This window comes from Acanthopagrus latus, chromosome 22 (genome assembly GCF_904848185.1).
Source record: "Acanthopagrus latus isolate v.2019 chromosome 22, fAcaLat1.1, whole genome shotgun sequence".
NCBI classification, from domain to species: domain Eukaryota; kingdom Metazoa; phylum Chordata; class Actinopteri; order Spariformes; family Sparidae; genus Acanthopagrus; species Acanthopagrus latus.
The window spans coordinates 6,687,967-6,710,708 of NC_051060.1; the positions used below are offsets into that span (position 1 = coordinate 6,687,967).

The 22,742-nt window shown below is 41.8% G+C and overlaps 2 protein-coding genes across 7 annotated transcripts; one reads left to right on the forward strand and one right to left on the reverse strand.

Moving 5' to 3' along the window:
- Positions 1 to 1,661: 1,661 nt before the first annotated feature.
- Positions 1,662 to 11,442, reverse strand: crip2l (cysteine-rich protein 2-like). Of its 2 annotated transcripts, none has more exons than XM_037087284.1 (8): positions 11,229 to 11,442; positions 7,367 to 7,461; positions 5,881 to 5,938; positions 5,647 to 5,778; positions 4,330 to 4,398; positions 3,915 to 4,009; positions 3,758 to 3,815; positions 1,662 to 2,246 (listed from the first exon to the last, which is right to left on the reverse strand). In XM_037087284.1, exons 1-8 carry the CDS (start codon positions 11,269 to 11,271, stop codon positions 2,182 to 2,184), a joined length of 615 nt encoding a protein of 204 aa, XP_036943179.1. In that variant the 5' UTR covers positions 11,272 to 11,442; the 3' UTR covers positions 1,662 to 2,181. The 2 variants fall into 2 exon arrangements, with proteins under 2 accessions (XP_036943179.1, XP_036943178.1); XM_037087283.1 differs by lacking the exon at positions 11,229 to 11,442 and adding an exon at positions 8,847 to 9,057.
- LOC119012995 lies at positions 10,371 to 21,343 on the forward strand. 5 transcript variants are annotated; one of them, XM_037087280.1, is made up of 8 exons: positions 10,371 to 10,612; positions 16,758 to 16,928; positions 17,035 to 17,367; positions 17,987 to 18,247; positions 18,362 to 18,439; positions 19,649 to 19,735; positions 19,823 to 19,851; positions 20,346 to 21,343. In XM_037087280.1, exons 2-8 carry the CDS (start codon positions 16,859 to 16,861, stop codon positions 20,391 to 20,393), a joined length of 906 nt encoding a protein of 301 aa, XP_036943175.1. In that variant the 5' UTR covers positions 10,371 to 10,612; positions 16,758 to 16,858; the 3' UTR covers positions 20,394 to 21,343. The 5 variants fall into 5 exon arrangements, with proteins under 5 accessions (XP_036943175.1, XP_036943173.1, XP_036943172.1 ...); XM_037087278.1 differs by lacking the exon at positions 10,371 to 10,612 and adding an exon at positions 15,121 to 15,865; XM_037087277.1 differs by lacking the exon at positions 10,371 to 10,612 and adding an exon at positions 16,539 to 16,632.
- Positions 21,344 to 22,742: the final 1,399 nt, after the last annotated feature.

Here is a 22,742-nt window from a genome sequence, read left to right on the forward strand (position 1 = left end):
TTGCTATTCCCTTTGCTGCTGTAATGATGTAAATGTCCACACTGTGGGACTAATGAAGGATTACTTGTCCTACATTATAAATACACATTTGTGCATGATCCTTCAGATGTGGTTATCACCCACACTGGCCATAGATACGTACATGATAGAGGATATTTTAAACTTGAGCAACAACCTTTATATAACAACCAGAGGAGATATGGCTCGCAGAATCAGTAACTTCATTTAAGTCACTTCTTAAAACCCACTCCTTTTTTACTGAATTTTCATCTTTCCATCCTTCATTCCTTTTGTTGCTCTTTGTCTGTTTTTCTGCTTTTAATTCCTCCTTTGTGATGTCTATTTTTCTTACCGTTCTTTACTGCTTTTATTTGTTATATTTCGTCTATGTGTTGTCCTTTATTCTTATTACTGCCCATGATCTTTTTATCTGTTCTTAATTCACTTATTTGATCTCGTCTTCTTATCGTCCTTTACTGAATCTATTCTTTTATATTATTATCTTAATTATATCAATTATCATGTTATTATCATCCCTTATTTTTTTCTCTTTTACTTTTTTTTCTGATTTTGCCTGTTTTATAACTTCCATGACCTTTCCTTGTATTTGCTCATATTGACCTTTTGTTTTTTTGACATTTTCTGTCCTGCCTTCTTGTTTCAACTCACTTGAGACTCGACCAGAAGCTTGGCCAGAAATGAAAAAATACTCTTAATTACAATTTATTCATAGAAAAATGTAATTGTTTACTATTTCATTATTCATTTATATATATATATATATATATATATATATATATATATATATATATATATATATATATATATATATATATATATATATATATATTTCCAATTTCAGTTTTCTAATTCCCAAAACCTTTATTTTACAAAGTAATAATATTTATCAGATAAATGTAGTGGAGGAAAAAACATGAAGTTAATATTGTGCAGGATGGATAAAGCAGCAGTACCTCTATCACTGGTTGATATTCTTATCTTTCGTTTCACTTTTATTTTGTAGATAAATGCTCTTATTTTCCGGTACGATTATTTTTAACTTGACCCCTCTTCCCTCTTCCGGGAAAGCGTTTCCAGTAAAGGGGCGGTACCGACGGCTTTCTTGTCAGTGACGTCTTACCTTTTAATTGGTTGCAACTTTAGGGGCACAATTGTAACGTGAATCAATATAATAAAACGTTTCAGCTGTAATACAACCACACTAATAACAAAGTAGATGGCACCAAGCTTTCGTTCAAACCACTGCACTAGCCTCCAGGCTGCATGTGAACTCAGTTTAATGCTTTTACTTGGCAAAAGAAATAAGAAGCAGTCAGTATAATGTGTGTGTGGATTTAGGATATGCTCTATTTTGAGTATTATTTGTAGTATTTGGAGGTCAATGCTTCCCACTAATGTTTGCCTTTAAACAATTAAATTCAATGAAAACACAGTAGGATTTCAAATTAAAATACTTAAACTGACATGTAATTCAAATTAGGATTCGTCTTTCCTGTAACATTTCTGTCTCAGCCTGAAGTGCAGAGCAGGAGGAGAGTATGTGTCGATGACAGTGAACTGAGCACGAGTACGGGTGCTGCGGGTGGCTACCTGCGCAGCGCCACAGCAGAGACACAGAGAATACAGACACTGAACACAGGTTTGTTATCACACAGATTTTACTGTAGAAAATGTGACTTTTCTGCTCACAACTGACCCCAAACTCACCTCCAAAACATTCAGTAAAAACGCACGTTGCTGTGTGTACAGTCTACATCTCATCCCTATATTACTGAACCTGGGGGGGAACCCATTCAAGAAACACTGACAGTAAATTATTGGACTGGGGTGCTTTTCTTTTTTCCATACATCTTCTTAGTGCACAAAAGTCTGTAAAACCCTTCATGAGGAGTGAAAAAAACACAGCTGCTTTACTCTACTACATCATAATTTGGCAAAGAGAACCAAGAAACTTAAAGGCAAATCAGTAGCTCACATGGGAGGACATGTTAAAGGTTTGTTTCGGTACAAAAAATAGATATACTATAAACCATATACAAATACAACATAAACATCTAAATATCCATCCCTGTGAGCGCAGTACATGTCGCTTGTCACCGTGACTGTCCGGCAAATCAAAGAGACGTCGAGGGTCCTGGAGGTGGAACTCTGTCTGGAGGCTCAGGGCTGAGCCTCAGCCTCGGGCTCGTCGTAGATGTAGCTGCCGACACCTCCGGTGTTCACGCCTGAGAGGAGGCATAGGGCACAGCCGTTAGCTTTAAAGGGTCATTTCACGCAAATAACAAGATCTCAACGGGACACTAACGCCATGCAGGTGTTTTTGGATTCTCTTCTGGAAGCTTCAACTGAAACTTTTGCCATCACCTCCACACATTTGATAGAACTCATCAGCAACGTGTTTTTAAGGTATTCCTCCTCATCTGAGAAGGAAATGGTACGAATGAAAGCTTGACAGTGTGGTCTGACAGGATTAATCAGATGTGGAGAGAAATTAGAAGGTCAAATTCCCCAGAATCTGTTCAAACCAAACATCACAGTCTGCCGTGTTTCTAATTTCAGCTCCTCGGTCGGGTGTATTAAAATGTTCAAGCTCCACAATATGGATACAAGTATTTTATTATTAATAATAAACAGATTATCTGATGGCATGTGATATGATGACATGACAGGTAAGACTTAATAATGCAAAACATTTTAAACTGTTGCAGCAAAAATCATACTGAGAGCCGAAGTTTGTGGCATCAGTGGTTCCTCTTCAGCAAGGCATTTAAATCATTTTCATTGCCAATTAAAGGTGTAAATTGTAAAACGTGGCCAGAATTTAAAGGCAGCTCCAAAAACACAGGAGGCAGCAAATCACCAGCGTAACCGACAGCTGCTGGTCTTTGCTCGCTATGTTTGCTGTGCTGACTGTGTACTTAAAGTGCTGACTTGTTTGTATCTGTGTACAACTACTTCACACGCCTTCAATTGCCCCCTGGGGACAACTAAAGTGTTTTTTGAATTGAACAGAATTGGCTGTAGCTAGCTGTATTTAGCCAAATCCCTCATGGCTGGTTTAGCCGTGGAGCCAGCGGCCCTAGAGTTTGCCTGGACCAAGGCCTCTGATCACAGGTGGCGTTATTGTGGGCAGTGAGGCCCAGCCCAGCTGGGTTTAGCAGCCTGACAGTGAACACTGCTTAATGCAAGACTAGGACTTGAACACAGCCTCAAAGACTGAAAGCAGTTTGATGGTAGGGGATACAGTATGGAGGCGATTTCCACATCTCTGATCTTAAAGGGATGTTATCATCATGGGAGAGGACAAACGTGTTTTCTTTATGCAAATGTGCATCTGGAATATTCTCTAGAATAACCTCAAAAGTATTGCATGCTCAAACGAGCAAGATACAAAATGGTTAGTTAACTCGGGTCACCAAGGCTAATGACCTCAGAATGACTACATAGGATTTTGTTTTTTCACTAAGGTTGTAACAACAGTTCCCTCCTCTCTCCATGCACTGCTTTCCTTTTTATCCGAGCTTCAATCTGACACATGGAGGGCACAGAAACAGCCGTTATTTGCCTTCGCCCACCAAGGTCTGATTCAAACGCTTCATCTCTGCCTCTGATAAATAGTTAAAGCACCAAAATGACCTTCCGTGGACCGGCTGTTTGGGGACAGGGTTGTTTTTGAACCATCCCCGCCACCCCGCTGCTCGCCTCCACTGAACTCAAAGAGCATCTGACTTCATACCTTTGGGCCCGAACAGCACGGCGTAGCACGGTTTGTGGCAGTACGGCTGTCCGTCGTGCTGCAACAAAAAAAAAAAAAGAGAAGATTTCCCGCGTCACTCCTCCTGACGTGAACTCGCACCATCCATCTCCATTAAGGGTGCGTTTGTTTCGCTCACCTCTGCGTGGCTGCCTGGAGCCAGAGTCTTGCTGCACCTCTCACAGCGCAGACAGGGCCGGTGCCAGTTCTTCCCCAGAGACGACACCTTCTCAGCTGCACACACACACATACACACACACACAAACACGCCACCGTGGACACAGTCACCATGGCGACCAGCCGCCTTAGTCACTTAGAAAACATTCCAACACTCATTATTGCGCTGTCCTGACGCCAAAAAAAAAGTCGGGGAGCTGTATAAAACAAGACTCAAGACAGAATCGATCCTGCATATTTACAAAAAATCAGAGAAGCTGATGAGGTCAAGCATTAATACTTTTGATAATATGTCAGAAAGGATAAGCAAATGATCACTTTCCATTTTGGAGTCAGGGTTGCACACATAAACATGTGAAAAGCACCAATCTGCTTACCGAAATATACTGTCTTGTTGCACCTGGGGCAGATGTTGGGTCCTCCGGAGAAAGATGAGAAGCTCGCAGCTGAAAAAAGTCACCTGAATTAGAAAACTGTAATATATCATGGGTGTCAACTACACTGGATGCCAGGGACATGTCCCCACCTCTTATTTGAAATCATGATTTGTCAGATAAGTCATAATAAAAATTGCTAGCAATATAAATTCATTCTGGGTTAGTGCTGCCATTGTGCAATTTTTCCCCCACCTTAAATATCTGCAAGTGTCGTATACAGTATCTAAAAGTCATGCGTGAGTAAAAGTCAAGATATTGTGCTGAAATATTCCTTTAGTAGTGAAGGTGATCCATAGAAATAGCACTTGAGTAAAAGTCTGATATTACGTCTGCTTATAAGTACCAGAACACATTTTCTTGGAAATTCTTTTTACTTGAGTATCAAAAGTAAAAAAATGATACATACTATATTTAAAAAACATTGCATGTATTGGAACTGATGGTCATTCAGCATTTGTCTTATTATTGGAATCAATAAAGTATTTTTTTATTACTGATAAGATAAATTAAACAGAAAATATGCTGCTTTGGCTCTGATGCAGCAAACAATCTGCAGAGCAACTAGTAACGAAAGGTATTAAATACATGTAGTGGAGTAAAAAGTATAATGTTTGCCTCCAAACTGTAGTTGAGTGGAAGTATAAAGTAGTGAAAAATAGAAATACTCAAGCAAAGTACCTTAGCCTCAAAATGATATGTAATTACACTCCCCTTTTCAACACAAAGTGACACCCCTATAATTACAATAATGACGGCTGCCCCCGCAAGTCCATGATATGAGTCATGAGTCATCACAAGACCCGAGCCGACTCGCATTTGGAGAGTCTGTATGAAAAAATCAAATCAAATCTCTGTATCGAAATCAAATTGGTCTGATGAAATCATGAGTCTGGTACAGCCTGATGATATAATATCGCTGCGCAGTGATTGCAGCTTCGAACCTCAATAACTAGATTATTATCATTCTGGCACATTCACTACAATCTCTCTTATGATCCTTCCCCTGCTTCTATTTTTATCCCCCCGGTTTTTTTTCTCCTGAAACTTCATATGATCACTCCGACCCAAACGTCTACGTCTCAGTTTTAATATATTTTCTTCCTCTGCGAGTTTCCCTTCATATCCCTGCCACGTTAATCATCTTTGAAACAACAGCGAGCTAAACTGAACCACCTCCTAAATCCCTCCAGAGTAGACGGTGAATTTCTCTGGAAACATTATGAGAGTTTTTCTATTTTTGCTCCACATATTTCTCACCCTTCACTGGTCCCCGTGCGGGGGCCTTTTTCGCCTCCTCTGGTTTTCCATCTGTTTCCAGGGAAACGGCAGCCGGGGCCTCGTTGACAGGATTGTCGTACACGTAGGAGCCGGCGCCGCCGATGTTCACGCCTGAAACGCGAGCAAACGTTTCTTTTACAAACCAGGAAATGACCACCTTGTAATTGTTTCTTATTTATTTATTTATTATTTTTTCACAAGCGGAAACGGCACCTTTCGGTCCGAAGAGGGCGGCGTAGCACGGCTTGTGGCAAAAAGGCTTCCCATCGTGCTGCAAAGTACAAGAGGGAGGGGCAGTAAGCAGAGGCATCCGTCCCTCAAATGAGAGAACTGGAGGTCAGATTCTCACAGTTCGGAACCGCATTTGGAAAGTTTAGTTAAACACATTTTTCATTAAAGTCTGTTTGGATTCACATCATGACAAATAACAAATGAACCAGGAGCCAGAAGTTTATATAACTCGTCAGCTCGCTGTTATTTCCTCCGTTCACACCATTTATAACGTACGGCTAAAGAGCTAAATATGAGCGACGATCTTTCTGTCAGCGGTCTGTTTAGCCTCTTTTTGTCGACTAGTACATGTTTGAAGTAAACAGAGACGAATGTGTCTCTTCAAAACGTCCTTAACCTGACCGTACACATAAAATATGCATCACTATGGGCTTCATGTAAAATAACAAAGCTCTATGTCCTTGATGTAAATGTCATGGAAGGGTTGAAACGGTTCACCCAAAAATGAAACTTTACTTTATTAAACTTTGTCTAGCATAATCCAAATCTCTGGAAACCACGAGATCCCAAATTGATTTGAGAAGACGTTATTCACAGCCTTTTCTGGGCCAAAATGATCTCTAAAAGTGTTAGCACACAACCCATCAAGGTTCTAAATAAAGTCTTTTTAAATCAATTTGGGATCTCAAAGCTTCTGGAAACTTGGATTATGGATTGGATTATCAGCAGATAACTGCCAACCGCTGCTCACTGTCGCTGCAGTTAGCTAGTTAGCTCAGTTAGCAGTGCAGCTAACTGCCTGGATGGAGAGCTCAGGACCAGGACAGACCGGAACTAGCTAGTTAGCATGCTAACTTCAGCAGATATCTGTGCGCTACACAATATATAGATGAAATGACATCAAAACTGTTATTTCTTCACATGTTGGGGATAATTTTAGTTAATTTTGGGGCATTTTATAACATTTAAACTCATGCTCAGTGTTTGTATATGTGTTAGTTTTGTACTGAACTGAACGAAACAGCTTCGACCAAAAGTAATCACCAAAAACATCTCTTAAAGTGAGTAAATGAGTTCTAAATACACTTGTGGCAGATGAACAACTTCTTTGGCTTTTAACGGCAGTGAATGTAACTTCAACAGGAAGTTAACAATTTTGCGGTCAAACTTTCAAAGTCATTGCACTGACCTTAATTCACACTTCCTGGGTGGTTAGAAAGTGAGGCAAGTGACTTTTAAAAATTTGACCACAAAGGAAACCCTAGCACTTCCCACTGAAGTTTGTTCTCTTTGTTCGAAAGCCAATAGCCAAAAGCTGTGTCTCTCGGTTTCACTTGGTTTTCACACCGTGCGTATTTGATGTGGCGTGCGACTGCAAACAGTTTCACCCACAGTACCGATTATTTCTCTCATCTGTCTTGCGCCTCTCTGTCCTTTGAGATCAGCCAAATTGCAAAGAGCTCCATACCTCGGCGTGGCCTCCAGGATTCAACGTCTTGTTGCAGCGCTCGCATTTCAGACAGAACTTGTGCCAGTCTTTCCCTAAAGACGACACCTTCTCCGCTGCAGAAGAAGAAGAGACAGAAATTGAGGGATTCACATCAGTCTGTCGGGAAATGACCCCTTTAAAATGGGTAAAAGCATCCAGGTAAGATGAGTGAACTGGGTACTCTGTCCTTAGTGAGCAGATGATAATGAGGAGTTTAGATAATTAAATGAAATTACACACAATTAATACTTAACATTGTTCATAGAAGTTTCAAAACATACACAGAAAACTACGACAAAACAATTCCTATCATTACTTTGATGAGACCTAGATAGAATATTAAAACAGCTTTTTCATTACTTGTTTAATTTGCGCGCAAATGCAGGAAGGAGACAAAGAAACACACGGCAGCTTTGCAGATTTCCACTGAGCGACTCCCACTCCTTTCAGATGAAATCCATCAATATTACATCATCAGTATATAACTACACACAAATAGACCATCGTGTTTGGATTCAGCACCACGTAGCAGGCAGCCCGGACAGCAACATCCTCGGAGGACGAGACAGTCCACCTGGCGTTCCTGCATTAACGTGTGTTACTCTTTTAACGCTACTGCTGCCTCCGTGTGAAACAGAATCAACTGAAGTTGACCGACGGGAAGTGAAAGTCCACTGTGAGTTCTAGCAGCGCAGCTTGTTCCCTGATACAGATGGCCCATAAAGTGACAGAGGACACTCGAGACACACTTGGAAGACCATCAGCCAAAGAGCACATTCTTTCCACTGGTGGGAGAGTTAAAATGTTTTCTGAAGCTACTGTATGTTCCTCCATCGCTCTCGCACAGTGAAAGCAGCTTATTACGACCTCCACCCGTCTGTCAATCATCTCAAACCCGAGTCACGAGGGGGCTGGAGCCGATCCCAGCGGACAGTGGGCGACGGCGGCCATTCACACACACACACGTTCACATTTGGAGTGACCAATTAACCTAACTTTTTTGCGCGTCTTTTGGATCGTGGGAGGAAGCCGGAGTGCACTGATTGAACTGGAATGTGCAAACCCCGCACAGAAAGGCCCCAGCTAGGTCTCCAACCCAGAACCTCGTCGCTGAGGGGCAACCGCCCTAATCTGTGACCTATATTTACGGTTTTTTTTTTGTTACGCATCGACCTCTAGTGGTCGTCGTAATTGTTACGGCAAGGGTGTAAAGTTTCCCAGTTCCAGCGCCGTTGCTCGGACCACATCCATCCTCTGAGTCAGATTTCATTTTGACTGCGCTGTACACGTTTGCGACACCATTCGCCCCACAACTGTGCAAAACCTGTCCACAAACAGACACATTAAAGACTGGCAGAAGTACTCAAAACCACTCTCGTGTTAGTTCTTGCCACAACAAGTGTCTCCAGGACCACAGTTAGCCATGATGACACACGCACACACACTCACAAAGACTCACAGGGTAAAAACAATACCACCTTCATCGACCGCCGGGCCCAATAATTTGTGCCGTTCGTACAGCATCCGTATGAACTGAACAGTTTCATTGACAGAGTCTGTTGCAGGGAGGACAGAAGGACAGACGGCGGGACATTTATCTGTTTGTCCTCCTCCCAGAATATCCCAGCAGATACACCGAGGCCCTGATACGACATGACACTTCCTGTTTAGACTCACTGGTCAGCCTGTCACTGTGATATGCGACAGTAAGTCGCCTCGGCACACAGCGAGCACTCGCCGGTGCTTGGGGACGCGCTTGTGTGTGTAACAAGCGTACAGCAGTGTGTGAGTGTGCTTGTCACGTCATAACCTTTGAATTACTGCACAATCAACAATTTAATTTACAGAATTTAGATTATTTGAGTCTTCTATGTTTGTCATTTTTGTGTCCTCTCCTCCTTTTTTGTTTTGATGATAAGATAATGGTTCTACACTTGAGTGGAAATTAATATAAAATATAAACCCCCCCCCCGCCAAAAAAAAGAATTCTGGCAACTTTGAAGCTCAAAATGCCCAATCGGATCTATTTTCTGAGCTCTGCATTGTTAAGATATGTTTCCATTACAACCAGTTCCCTTGCACAGCTGCAAAAACACCAACTCGCACTCCCAGAGGGAACATATTTCTTGTGAAATTTTCTTTTTTTTTTTTTGGGGAGCATCAAATTTGACTGCAGAGTTTCCAGCAGCACGCAGACAGCAGCGTGTTTGGTTGAACCTGCAGGGCGGGGCTCTGCTGCTGTCCCCCAGAGAAACCAACGGGAGGGAACAAAAAGAAAATCAATCCGCGCGACGCTCGCGCAATCAATAAATTATTTACAATGCCATGTGGTGAGAGGCTGCAGACGCTCCAGACGGTCCCTAAATTCACTCCTCAGAAAGATGATGTCACCACTTTCTGTCATGATTCGACAACACAGCTCAACAGTCGGCGAAATCTGAATGTCCCCCACCTCAACTCGTTCCACCTTTATTTAAAAGTGGACACAAATGTCAGGATGCTGTCGGATGAGATAACACAGTTTAGGCTGACGGCCGCAAGCAACGCAGCACTGTTAATGGCTCCCTGTAATCTCGTAGTAGGAGATAGTGAACCAGTTATAGCCCAGTCTGGGCTGAGTGAAACAGGAAATTCCTTCATGAGACTTTGACTCCAGCTGTTTATTGTTGGACATATTAGGATGGTGATACGATTAATGATGTATCTGATGATGTATCGCAGTGGAACCAATATTTGGAGCCAGCAGACATTTGCGATAAAAACTATAACACATGTCTAAATTTAGAATAACCTGTGATGGAATGCAACTAACTACAATTGACTCAAGTGCCAGCCCTAGTGGGCGGGACATTGAGTGAGATCACATCGCAGTGACTACAGGATGCTCCATCAAAGCCGAAGTGGTGCATTTTTTAAAAATCTTTTTACCTCATTTGCAATTGTACACAAATAAACACTGATACTGAAAGCAGTGCTGGGGTTACTCCTTACAAAGTAATATCACACTGTCTGGACAATACAACCCACACACAGGACCAGTCGCAAGGTACTCTGATGCGTTTCAGCAGACATCGCAGTGACGTAACAAGTTACTTTTTCATGGCAACTGTAATATTGTAACGTGATGCGTCACATTTAAAAGCAAAGTCACCCAACACTGATCGATCATCAAGAAAAAGGTGAATATCGGCCGGATAGTCTGCGAGGCTGATGATCGGTCGACAGGTTTGTGTCCCACAGTTTTCATTTTTTCACTGAATTGCAGCACTACAGTACTTCACACTTTATACATTTACCAGAAGATTGCAACATGTGTGATTTGAATATTACAGTAAGCCATTCTGTGATTTTGATAACATTGCTCAGCCACTTAAATCAGCTGGTAGACTCTTTTTTTCAGTGATTTTGAAGCTTCAGCATATAACACAGGTTTGTCATCACCATATTAAAGCTCTCCATATTAACCAGCCCCACCTTTAATAACACACATTCATTTCAAAAAAAGGAAAAGGAGCTTTATGAGTTATATTAACATGTTATTATTCATAATTCTTGGACTTAAAAAGTTGTTAGATGTGATTATATCTATAAAATAATAGAATAAGGCGATATAATGATTTCTTTATGTTATTTTTTTTTTTGTCAATGGGCTTACGTCATCTCACGTCTTTCCTCCCTGAGCTCGGTAGCTGCACGGTTTATAATAAATCCAGTGTGGTTTAAACAAACGCGTCGCCTGTGGTGATATACAGGATTAAATCAGGAAGAATCGAAGCGGTCTGCTCTGTGACAAATAACCTCGACGTCGGGGCGGATACACAGAAGTCATGCATGCACTCACCGAAATACACCGTCTTGTCGCATTTTGGACATTTTGACGCCATGGTCCGGGTGAACAAAGAGCTGATGGAGTCGTTTCCAGTCGGACACCTCTGTCTGTCTGTCTGTCTGTCTGTCTGTCTGACTGCAGACACACCTCACAGGATGGAGACGGTGATGGAGATGAGGGGCGAGACCGACGCTCGCATCCTGCCCTTTGCTTCTTCTCCCTCATTTACATAACCCGCCCACATGATGACATCATGCAGATGTCCTCACACACACTGTTGCAGCAGGGTTGATACTGGTGGAAGGTGTGTGTCTGCGTGTGTCTGCCATGTGTTTTTTGATTTATGCGTATGAAAATGTTCTGGTCAGGATACAGGATCTACACCAGGTTCAGTTATTAAGTTAGGAAAAAAAAGAGACCTTATATTTTATTGTATGAGAGAGACATTAATTGTGTGATTTGGTTGGAGGATGCTGTATATTCACAAATTCACAAAGGCATTAAAGTAAGGAGGCACGATATGGATGTTTTGCAGCCATTATCGATAATTAGTACATGCTCCTCATGGCCGATACCAATACCGATAATGATTTCACATTTTTGTATTTTAAAGGAAGATCGTAACCTGTAGTTTATGCACCCCTGTGGGTAAAAAGGCTGGATGCAGATAATTTATTATTCATAGCATATCATTCATGATAACATTCATTATGTTAAACTCATACTCCATCCTCTCCAAACAAGTATTGCAGATTAAATTGTTTTGTCCTCCTCTGAACTTGAGAAACAAAGGCCACTCCGGTGACGACATGTGTGAACCTACACCATGAACTTGATGGCAGTGTCCTGTGGCTGGCAACCAACTTTAAAGGTGCATACCGCCACACACTGTGTGTAAATTCTGCACTTGCTCAGTCAACTAAAGCAATTTGGCTTTGTGTTATCAGTTCTATTTATCAGCTACGATTTCATTATCTGCATATAACCAAAAATGCAAATTTTCCATTATCGGGCTGTTTATTCATCACTCCAATGCATATTGTGCATCTCTGCTTTAAAGTTATATGATAATAATATAGACAATAAATAATTAGATAAATAAAGACCTTGAGAAATAAAACACAGATGCTGATAATGGGAAAAATGTATCGGCCGTAATTTGAATATTGCCCTTGAACATTTTGCGATGTACGGAAACTACCGTATTCACAACTGTAAATGCAGTAAGAAGAAACCACCACACATACAACTGAAAATAGAAATCAATCATTTAATTGGAACATTACATGGACAGGATGAGGATGGTTGTTTGCTCATGAAGCACATAGATAGCTTGTGAAATATGTTTTCTTATGAATTAAACTATCCAACAATAATAATGGGTGGCTGAAATGACTACTTGATTAATCAGTTAGCAGATAGAATATAATCAAATGAATCTCGCGGGCAGGTTGGAAGTCTAAACAAACAAACCATCTTTTTACTGAGGCACTTCCTGTTGGCTTCCACTCCGAGCCTTGATCTCATTAATCGTCACGCAGACTTCCTGAGTGTCCGTATCCACAGAGGCAGTAGCTATGTTTTGAGATGCCTCTACTGTATTTTGGAGATGGTGTTCAATCCTAATTCCGACCCCGCTGCGTTCGTTAGCGTCACCCCTCGGCTCTGTTTGTTTCCCCTGTGTGTGGTTGTTAGGTTACGCTGCCTGACAGCACGGCTCTTCGCTGGGAATGTTAAGTGACGCTCTGCAGCTCCCAGGAGAGCTGCTCTCTGCATTCTTGGCACTGACATACCAGAGGAGCTGACATGAGGTGGCCTTTTGAGTGGAGAAATGCATTAAAATTTAAATATAGCTTGTTGTATTTTTCTTATTTTGAAAGCCCTCTTGGGAGCTCAAGTTGTTGGCTGGGCTGCTGCGATGAGACGAAACAGATTCATCAGAAATCTCTCAGACATGGGGCCACATTTCTGGGGCACCAGAGGCCCCTGTGAGCTATGACCCCTCATTAACCCCCCACACTCTCTTCTTATTGTAATGTTCGAGGTAGTAATGTCTTGTAATGTTGTAGTAACTCTATCAAGGACACATTTCTTTTGTGAAATGCCCCATATACTGTACAGTATAGAAAAACCAAAACCTTCAAGCTAAAATTCCACATTTTGAGAAACACCAGTTGAGACTTCATGAAATGACCAAGAACCTGTCTGTTAAAGATCTGTCATTTTTAGCCACTGTCTTCAGGACTCAACCTGAATTTATTCATTTATTGTTTTAGTCCTTAGGGTTACATACAGTATAGACAGAAATTATTTGTAATTATCAACTTTATTACAACAAACCACATGTTGATCCTTGACCTTTTGGCAGCCAGTCATGTCCCGTGTAGCCAAGGTTATGCTCTGAGATAAGAGGTTGGACAAATGTTTTTGCAGCCACCCGGCAACAAAAATAAAGCCACATGGTCAATGACTTTTATATGCAGATGTCTTAAAGGAAGAGTTCACCCAGAAATTAATGAACAAAACATTTTTTGGGGGAGATTCACAGTGAAACAGCATTGGAGCATTCTGCTAAACAAATGAAGTACCTGGGGACTAAGTTTGAAGTGTTAGAACTCACCACATCCAATGATGGGGGCATGAGCTTGACTGGCTGTCAAGGATGTAAAAAATTTCTTCTTAGTTAAAGTTTTGGGTGAACTTATCCATTTCAGGTGTCAACATACACTTGTATGTACTAGTGTGTTCAGCAGAAATCTTTAAAGGGATTCCAAATGTCATCAATCAACCAATGACGTGCTTAATTTGATTCCCTTAATGTTTGAGTGAAATAATTTTTATTTCTCAGTTTGAGAACCAGTCATCCGACATTTATTTTCTCAAGTCAAATGAATCAGGTGCGATTCATGTGGATTTCCCTGCAAAAAGATTGCAAGTGACACCCACAGAAGTATCCGGCACCGTCACTTCAAAGGGAGATGTTGTGTTTGCATATTCCCTCCATGTTCCCTTAGGTTTCATTTCACTGTCCCGGAAAAAAATCACTGGAAAAAATGTGTTAACAAGACTCAGATGTACGTGAAGTGAGTGAATGTTGAGCAGTGAATTTGTGCCAGACTTATGCAATAACTTTCCTTTCTATTAAGTCTTCCAGGCAGACAAGCGCACACTGAATTTTTTTTCTTTTTTTAGATAAACACACATAAACAGATTTAGCAAAGATGGAAACAGTGGCATTTCTTTTCCACGGTTAGCGCAGTTGATCTTGAGCCATCTAGGGTCTGGGAATGCACTAATCTTAAAATAAACACATCCAGATTGTGTCTCTATGTGTATGTGTATCGCTATTGTGTATGTTATTCTGGCACAGACATCAACAGTGACTGGATATCAGGGGTCGACTCCCAAACAACTTCTGTCTCATAGCTGCAGCCTACAAGGCTTCTTTTGAAGATAAATCTAATTACAATCTCTTGTCATATTTCTGCTGACTTATTGGGTGAAGAGAGTTTGATTTACCAGTGGGCTCTGCTGATGGTAGCCCTTTCCAATGTTGATCTGATTGGTTGAAGTTGAAATTTTTTGTTTGAAAGTGTCTTTTTCAAACAGTTTCTGCTTTCCAGGGGGTTCTGTGCAACAAACCAACTGGTGCGAACATGTTGACAGGGCGTCCCAATGAGAGTGTTTCGCAGTCTTCTTCATGGGCGTTTTTATTGGACAATCTGAGCAAGCCAAACAAAATACATACAAAACAACACATATAAACAATACATATGTAATACAGTAAAACAAACCACAAATAAGCAGTCAAAAGGAAAAACATTTCAAAAAACAAAAATAAATTTTTTAAATTGAAAATTGAACATTAAACATCTCATGGCTAGATTACTCAATTCCCGTAAAAGAATGGTGATTTAAGAGGATTAAATGTAATATGTAGTGTGAGCTCTTTGTTTTAGAGTCATTAGGGCCACATATGAGTCATTGACCCAACTGTCCTTCATGTGGGTAGCTAGGGCTAAGTGAGCCCAGGGGTGAATTATTGTTAAGCTGTCTAGGGAGGGAACTCAGTACTGAACAGTAGGTGGATGGTAAGTAAATGCTGTAGTCCACCTCCTCTGTTCAAAGATGGTTGTTCCTGTCTTCTCTGGCCGTTCCCCTGATTTGCTTCTGTTCCTTTTCCTTCCCCTCAGCCTGGTTTAAGGTTATGGTGACCCCCGGCTTGTGCTTGAGTGAGGGATGAGAGTTGAACAGCAGCTTTTATCTTCGTCAATGTGTACCGCACAGTCCAAGAAGGGCAGAACGTCTCTTCTCTCATCTTCCCATGTAAACTTGATGTCACTATCCACAGCACTGATGAGCTGTAAAACCCTGTGAAACAGAAGCCCAGGACAGAGCGGTTCAGTGAATGTGGTGTTGAAGGCGTGGAGGAGGATCCGTGTGTCAGAGGAGACTCTGTGAAAGGGCCGAGTGCCAGCAGGACAGTCCACCTACACTGCCACTCTGTTGGAAGTGGGCGGGAGAGGGAGCGCTGTTTCTCTGTTGTTGTGCCAGACAGAGTAACCACCATCAGAGCACTTAAGACTCCAGGACTGTGGATTCCTTCCAAGCAGACAGACAGCACTGTTTCCTCTTCTTCTGATTCCTCTGTAAGTGACACCAGTGCCAATGCAGCCACGCCACTCAGCTTCCCAATAACAGCGACCTGCCAAAAAAGATCTGCTCAGCAGTTGACAGCAATCAGATCTCTCTGGCTGATCGGGATACGGCTGCTCCTTTTGCACTGCCGTCACCTTTCTGCTATTGTCAGACAGATTAAGGTTCCTGCTTGCTGGGTTTGGATCGGGCTCAAGCTCACAGGCATCTGACGACAAGAACAGAGTGCACAAATACTGCAGCAAATTATCATCTGACACCTAATGGGATTATTATTCACTTATGAAAAGACATATTTACACTGACATGCTACGTGTCATCCATCTTGTCAGTAGAGTGGTTGAATACAACTGGGATCGAAGATTTTCTGCTTTGACAGAAATTGTGTTTTGTTTTGTTGTCATGAATAAAAATGAATGCACGCATTTTCTCAAACCAGGCCTTAAACGTTGCTCTCCAGCATGGTCCACCCTGCAGGAAGAACGACAGAGGGAATAAGAAGCACTTCACAGCCCTGGCTTTGATTGATTTAAGACACTGTACCATCAATGTGCTCCTGCAGCTGTTATTTTAAGGAAAAAAGGAACAGTTTTGTCTCCAAAATATTCTATTTTTCTTCATAACGACCAAAAAAGGGAAATGAAAGCTGCAAAATCATTAAGTTACTGGAAGTAACTTCCTGAAACAGAGGCAAGATGACAAAGTAATCGGCCCACAGAGCACTAACACACCATTGTGTCTTACAAAGGCTTACGAGCAGGTGATCCGTCTCTGTTGAATACTAGGTTGTTTTATTCCGTTGAGGGTTTTTGACATATGTTGATCTTGTTCGTGTTTAGAGTTCTCAGTAAAACCCTCTCACGAAAACCCCGCTCTCTCTCACAGACAGAAGCTGAATTTAGCAACCAGGAAGGAAATGACACATACATCTCGATACAAAGTACGTATAGTTCATTTGTGAGGAAACAGAAGATCACTAGACACTGATGGTGACAGAGAGCACAATGTCTGCATTCAGAGGGATTCAAACGTGTCTGCTGCTGCTTCATTTGACAGGTAAGACACAATTTAAAGACGCAGTTATTCACGACAGAAACAAGACATTTGGTCTCAAAGATGGACAGTTATTTCTGTTTGCCTTTCTCTTTCATTTCCTCCTCAGCTGTAACTGGACGGTACACATCCTTTGTTGTCAGAGATGGAGACGGCGTCACTTTGCCTTGTGAGAACGCGACGTACAACCAGAATGGATGTGAACATACAAGCTGGCTCTTCAGCGGCGCAGGCAACACATCGCCAGTAGAGCTGGTCACACTCGGGCAGGTTGGTGAACGTGCCAGAGCCAAATCAGACCAATTGGGCGTTGAAGAGAACTGTGCTCTGGTTCTAAAGAAGGTCAAAGTCGAGGATGTCGGTCGTTACAGCTGCAGACAGGTCAACGAATCTAGACAACAACAGGGTCCAGACGCCCATGTCTATCTGTCTGTTATTATCAGTGAGTATTTACAACTTAAAGGAGAACTTCGGTCGATTTAAACATGTGGCTTCATTGCTCGAGCTACCCTTGACTTGCCAGTACCGAAGACGCGAACACATTTGGTCTAACCATTACAGGGCTCCCTGAATGGAGAGTTAGCATTGACAGCTAATCGCATGGGGTCAGAACTTTACGCCGTGTTTTAAGCTTCTTAACATACTCCACATCTCACCCCAAAAGTCATGCAACATCAGCAAGCTCGATGGATTGACTAGTTTGGTCTAGCTACAGGAGGACACAGATGTCAACAAAATGGTATGTAGCTGCTTGCACAAACAAACACTGTTTTGACTACTTCTTTATTCATTATGAGTCATACACGCTACAGTGCTGTGTTGTAAGGTGTCTGCTGATGTTGCATAACTTCTGGGGTGAGATTTGGGGCATGTTAAGAAGCTTAAAACACAGTGTAAAGTTCTGACCACATGCTGTTAGCTGTCAATGCTAACTCTCCGCTCACGGAGCCCTGTAATGGCTGGACCAAATGTTCTCCTATAATGTTTTCATCTTGTGAGAATAAAATACAGAAACGTCACAATAATCACGGAGATGATTGCTCTTATAATATCTCCACCAGGGTCTGAACATGAGGACGGTGATATGGTGACTCTTTCCTGCTCTGTGACGACATATGGATGGTGCACACAGAGAGTGAAGTGGCTGTTTAAGGGTCAAGGCATCACAGATGTGAGGACGAGGCAGGCCTACTGCTCCACCAGTGTGACCTTTAAGACCTTTCATTACATTCACACATCAGGGCCCGGATCACTTGCGTGTGAGGCCACTGATGTTTACACTGGAAGAGTGCAGGTGTTTACCTTTGGCCCTCAGTCCTCAGGTGAGGATCTGGCGAAGCTGTTCATTGATTTCCAGATTTCTAGCATTCTGGTTGCGTTGCTGAACAGAGTGACCATGAGGCTCATGTCATGTGTTTTTGCCTTCTGTTGTCCAGGTGAGGATGTGACAACAGTGAGAACAACGGAAGAGAGTCCAGAATCAGCTTCTGCAGCTGACGATGCAACATTTCAAGGTAGAGACTGAATATTTAGCATCTCTCTCTCTTTTCGTGTTGTTGAGGTCAAATGTATGAATGTCAGGCTGACACCTAATATACATTCACTGTACATGATGCATTACTTGTGTAAAAGAAGAAAGGATTTCAACGCTTTTTCAGAGCGCACATGTTCCTCTTCTCAGGATTTAAGTAACCGAGCGTCATATCACATTATGTAATAGTTATTCATGTCAATTCTAAAGGTGCAATGTGTAACAATGTTGTCTTAAATCATTCAATAATGTAATAAATCTGTCAGTGTATTGGGTTGCAGAGATATCTATTTGATCTATTTTGCAGATATATCTATTCTAAGTTAGCATGCTAACCGGCTAGCCCCCGGGCCTGAAAAACTCCACCCTTCCCATGTCCCGCGCTAGCACTGTGAACACTAACCGTCTGGCTAGCTGCCAAGCTAGGTGAGCTAACAAGCTAACAGTAGCTACAGTGAGCAGCAGTTAGCTATTCTGATGATCTGCTGTCCCTATTTGTTGGCAGCATGAATTCAACAGGTGGCCAATTCTTACATATTTCACCTTTAACATACAGACATTCATAAACATAATCAGTTTGATATTCATGAGGGTTTCGTAACAGGAAAGGCTTGATGGACTGGCCTAAAGTCTGTGGCACTGGTGGCTCAGGATCATGGCTAATTTAGCCCTCTGCTAGCCAAAATAGCCAAAAACCCCACTATTTCTCAAAACTGAAGCAGACATTATGAAAACTGATCAACATGACAAACAGTCGTTGATTTATAAGGACACCTGGGTGTTTTTAATTTGGGAAATTGTGAGGAGGAGGAAAATTTCAATTAAATTAGAAAAGAATGAACTAAAAATTATCAACAGCAGAAAAAAAAAGTTTGGATGTTAAGTTATGGCATCCATCCCCACCAACATTCCCCTCCGGGTCTCCCCCATCTCTAACCTGAAAACCTCCTTGTCACTGCTGTCCAGATCTGCTGTGCTAGCGGTGTTATCATCACGCCCCCAGTGCTCCAAGCTCCATGTCCAGACTGCTAGCTGCACAGCTAACTGAGCTGACTAGCTAACAGTTGCAATTAATACGTCCCGTGATGTGGACCAATGTAACTCTTACACTTTTAACGTGAGATGGGGCTGATTCAAAGCAGAACAGAAAACTGCCACCAAAACATTTTTAATATTTTTAATATCTTTCCAGACTGGTGGAGATACGTCATCGTGTCTGTGGGATTAGCACTTCTCATAACATTTGTTGTGGTAGTCAACATGTGGACGAGAGCCAAAGGTAAGAGCATTAAACTTTTATAAAGAGAACATTTGATGAAACTAGATCCCCCCTGTGGAAACTATTCGCTGTCTTTTGTCTTATCAGGGTCCAAAACCGAGATCGTTGAGAATGTGGTGAGTTTTATGTATTTTTACACGTATGATTTAACAAGACAGATTATTGTTCCTAATGACTACTTGTATTACTAGTGGACAGACTGCTTCATACCAGTGAGAGGAGCACATAGAAACTAAATTCAGACACATAAAACACCTAGTTTGGGTTATGAAAAGATCATACTTTGTCTTACCTGCTTCACAAACACGGCTGGAAATTGAACGTCTTGCTACAAGTGTCCGGTGGTTTCACACTTACAAATATTAAAACACAGTCTTGATCAGTGGTCTCTGGCTTGTCAGCCTGCTCACTAAACTATACTGACACCACCTTCCCCCCAGCCTCCCGATATAAAAGTCGGCTCATATATAAGAGAGTGTGGTAAGGCAGGTTGATATGGTATACATGTCATAACATTTTTTTTTAGAAACCTACATCTCTGTTTCTGTCACTGAAGTTCTGTTAAACAAAGAATTAAAACTCAAGTTCTCGCACTTAACTTCTCCCACAGGGGAACAACTATGAAGACAACGGCATGGAGGACTATGAAAACATCTAGATTCAACATCCACACAGTGTGAGGGCTGCTTGTTGAGGTGCTGTAGAATCGTTAACACCATTTGGCTAACAGGTGATCTCTGCTGATGTGTTGCTTTGAGGAAGTATGTGACCTCAGCTTTTGCCATATTAGCTTTAACCTGAAATGAATAATGTGACACCTACCTAAGTGTTAGGCACTGGATTTGTTTCCATGATGAAGATGTAGAAAGTTGTGATGTCAGAATCAGTCTTGACCACAGTCAACACAAGCTGAACAGATTCGGAGAGTAGCTGAATGTGCCAGTGTGTAGACATAAAGCTATGTGTGTGTGTGTATTTGGCTATTACATGTGTAATTTTTGTTTTTTTTTTAATTTATGTCCTAGTTTTCACCTCTGATTCTGAACCTTCACATGCAAATCGATGTCAAAGTGTTTTCATCACCTTATCTCTTGCTCTATATCTCGGGGTGAATACACATTTTTCATCCATTAAATGCATTTTTGATTTTTATGATGTTGCCAGGCGGCTTTTTTCTGTTGTAAAAGTGAACACTAACCTCTGCTATATGCAGCTGGCATGAGTTAGTTAGCACAGTTAGCTGTGGGTGGCATTCCTCGGCTTTAGTTCAGTTGATTTCCTGTTTAATGCTGAAAGTTTATACCCATGTGAAAATGTTCAACTCTCCACTTCCTGTATTTGTCTGCCTTCCTGCCACTTCTCTGTGTACACCTGTTTCTCATTTGTTCGTTAGCGCTTGTGTATTAAGTATTGGAGGTCTGTGTGTTTCCTTTATTCTTCGTGGGTTCATTTTTTTCATTGGCCCTCATATGCCTCCTCTGTTTATGATATGTTCCCCATGACTTTATGATTGAGCCTCTGTTTATGTAATACTGTCCTTGGTCCTTTTTGTGACCTGCAGTTTGGATTTTTGGATATCAGCTGTGTTATTAAATCTCACCTTTTGCTGCTCAACCTACCTGCCTGTTTGGGTCCTGTTTTGATCAACTGACACTGTGCAGCGAGTTAACTGTTTCTATTTACTGACTCAAATCCAGCATGACATAACATCATACAAACCGAACTTCTTCCTCTCGTCCTGTGGTCGTGTCTCGTTTGAACTATTGGCTACGCATTGGCTTTGACTACCAGAAGTACTGCTCTGTTGGATCGTATCTGTGAGACTTGAGAAAACAGGCAGAAATACGGAGGAAACTAATGCAGAGTGTGGATCCATCGATGTCCACATCTAATGATGAGCACGATTAAGTCTTAAAATATGCAGTTTTAACACACAAACCAATATCACAGATGATGCAAGTTTTGAGTGAAAGTGCATGTCTTCAGTGTTTTTTTTAAGATTTTGGCAAAATTACTTGACAAACCGTTAGAAAAGTCTTCTGTGTACTTGTTGTCTTCACCAGGGTCTCCAGGATAAAATAGTAGTAGTTAATGTTTCAACAAACAACAGATATGTCAACGTTAGTGCGTCTCATCAGCCATGTGCCATATCGACATTTGTAAAAAAGTGTGGCATCTCATACTTATTGCTTGACTTTCACATCATGAGGTTGTCATGATTCCTGTTTGTGTTTGTTCTTGTATCTGGTTTTTGGTTTTTGTATTTGATTCATGTCCTTATATCATGTCCTGTGTTTTGTTTTTCTATGTCTTGGCATCCTCCCTCGGCATCCTCCCTTGTCTCTCCTCACCTGTTCCTCGTCATGTCAGTAGTGTCTGTGTATTTAGTCTCTGTGTTCCCTTCACTCCCTGTCCAGTCATTGTTTGTATTCTGTTCTTGGCTGTTCATTCTCCTGTTCACGCTCCTGCTATGCTCCTGTTTCCTATTTGGTAGGTTTTGGATTTTTTTGCATTTTTTCCATGTTTGATTTGAACTTTGACCTTGATTTGAACTTTGTATTTTTGCTTTGCTACTTTATCTCGTCCTTGGTTGCTACTTTGTTTTTCGTCCCCATTTGTCTGCTTTTGGTTCCGCCTTTTGTTCCCCTGATCCTTGCCTTCCTGTGTAACTGCGTTTGGGTCCACCTCCCTTTCCATAGTTTTCCCTTTTATTCCCCCAACCTGACAGAATGACCGGACCTTATAAAATGGACCCAGCAATTAATGGCTTGGAGATAATCCGCTGGTACCAGGACTTTGTCACAAACCCCACCAGCAGGGCTCGTCAAATAGCTGCAAGCAAACTTTTCTTTCAAGCCCATGACTCATCCCATGCCACAGCCAAGCTACCAGCCCAAGCCCACTCTGCAGCCACAGCCTGGCTACCAACCCAGGCCTCAGTCTCAACCCCAGTACCTGCTAGTGGCCCTCAGTCGGTGACCTGGCCGACACCTGCCAGTGGTCCTCA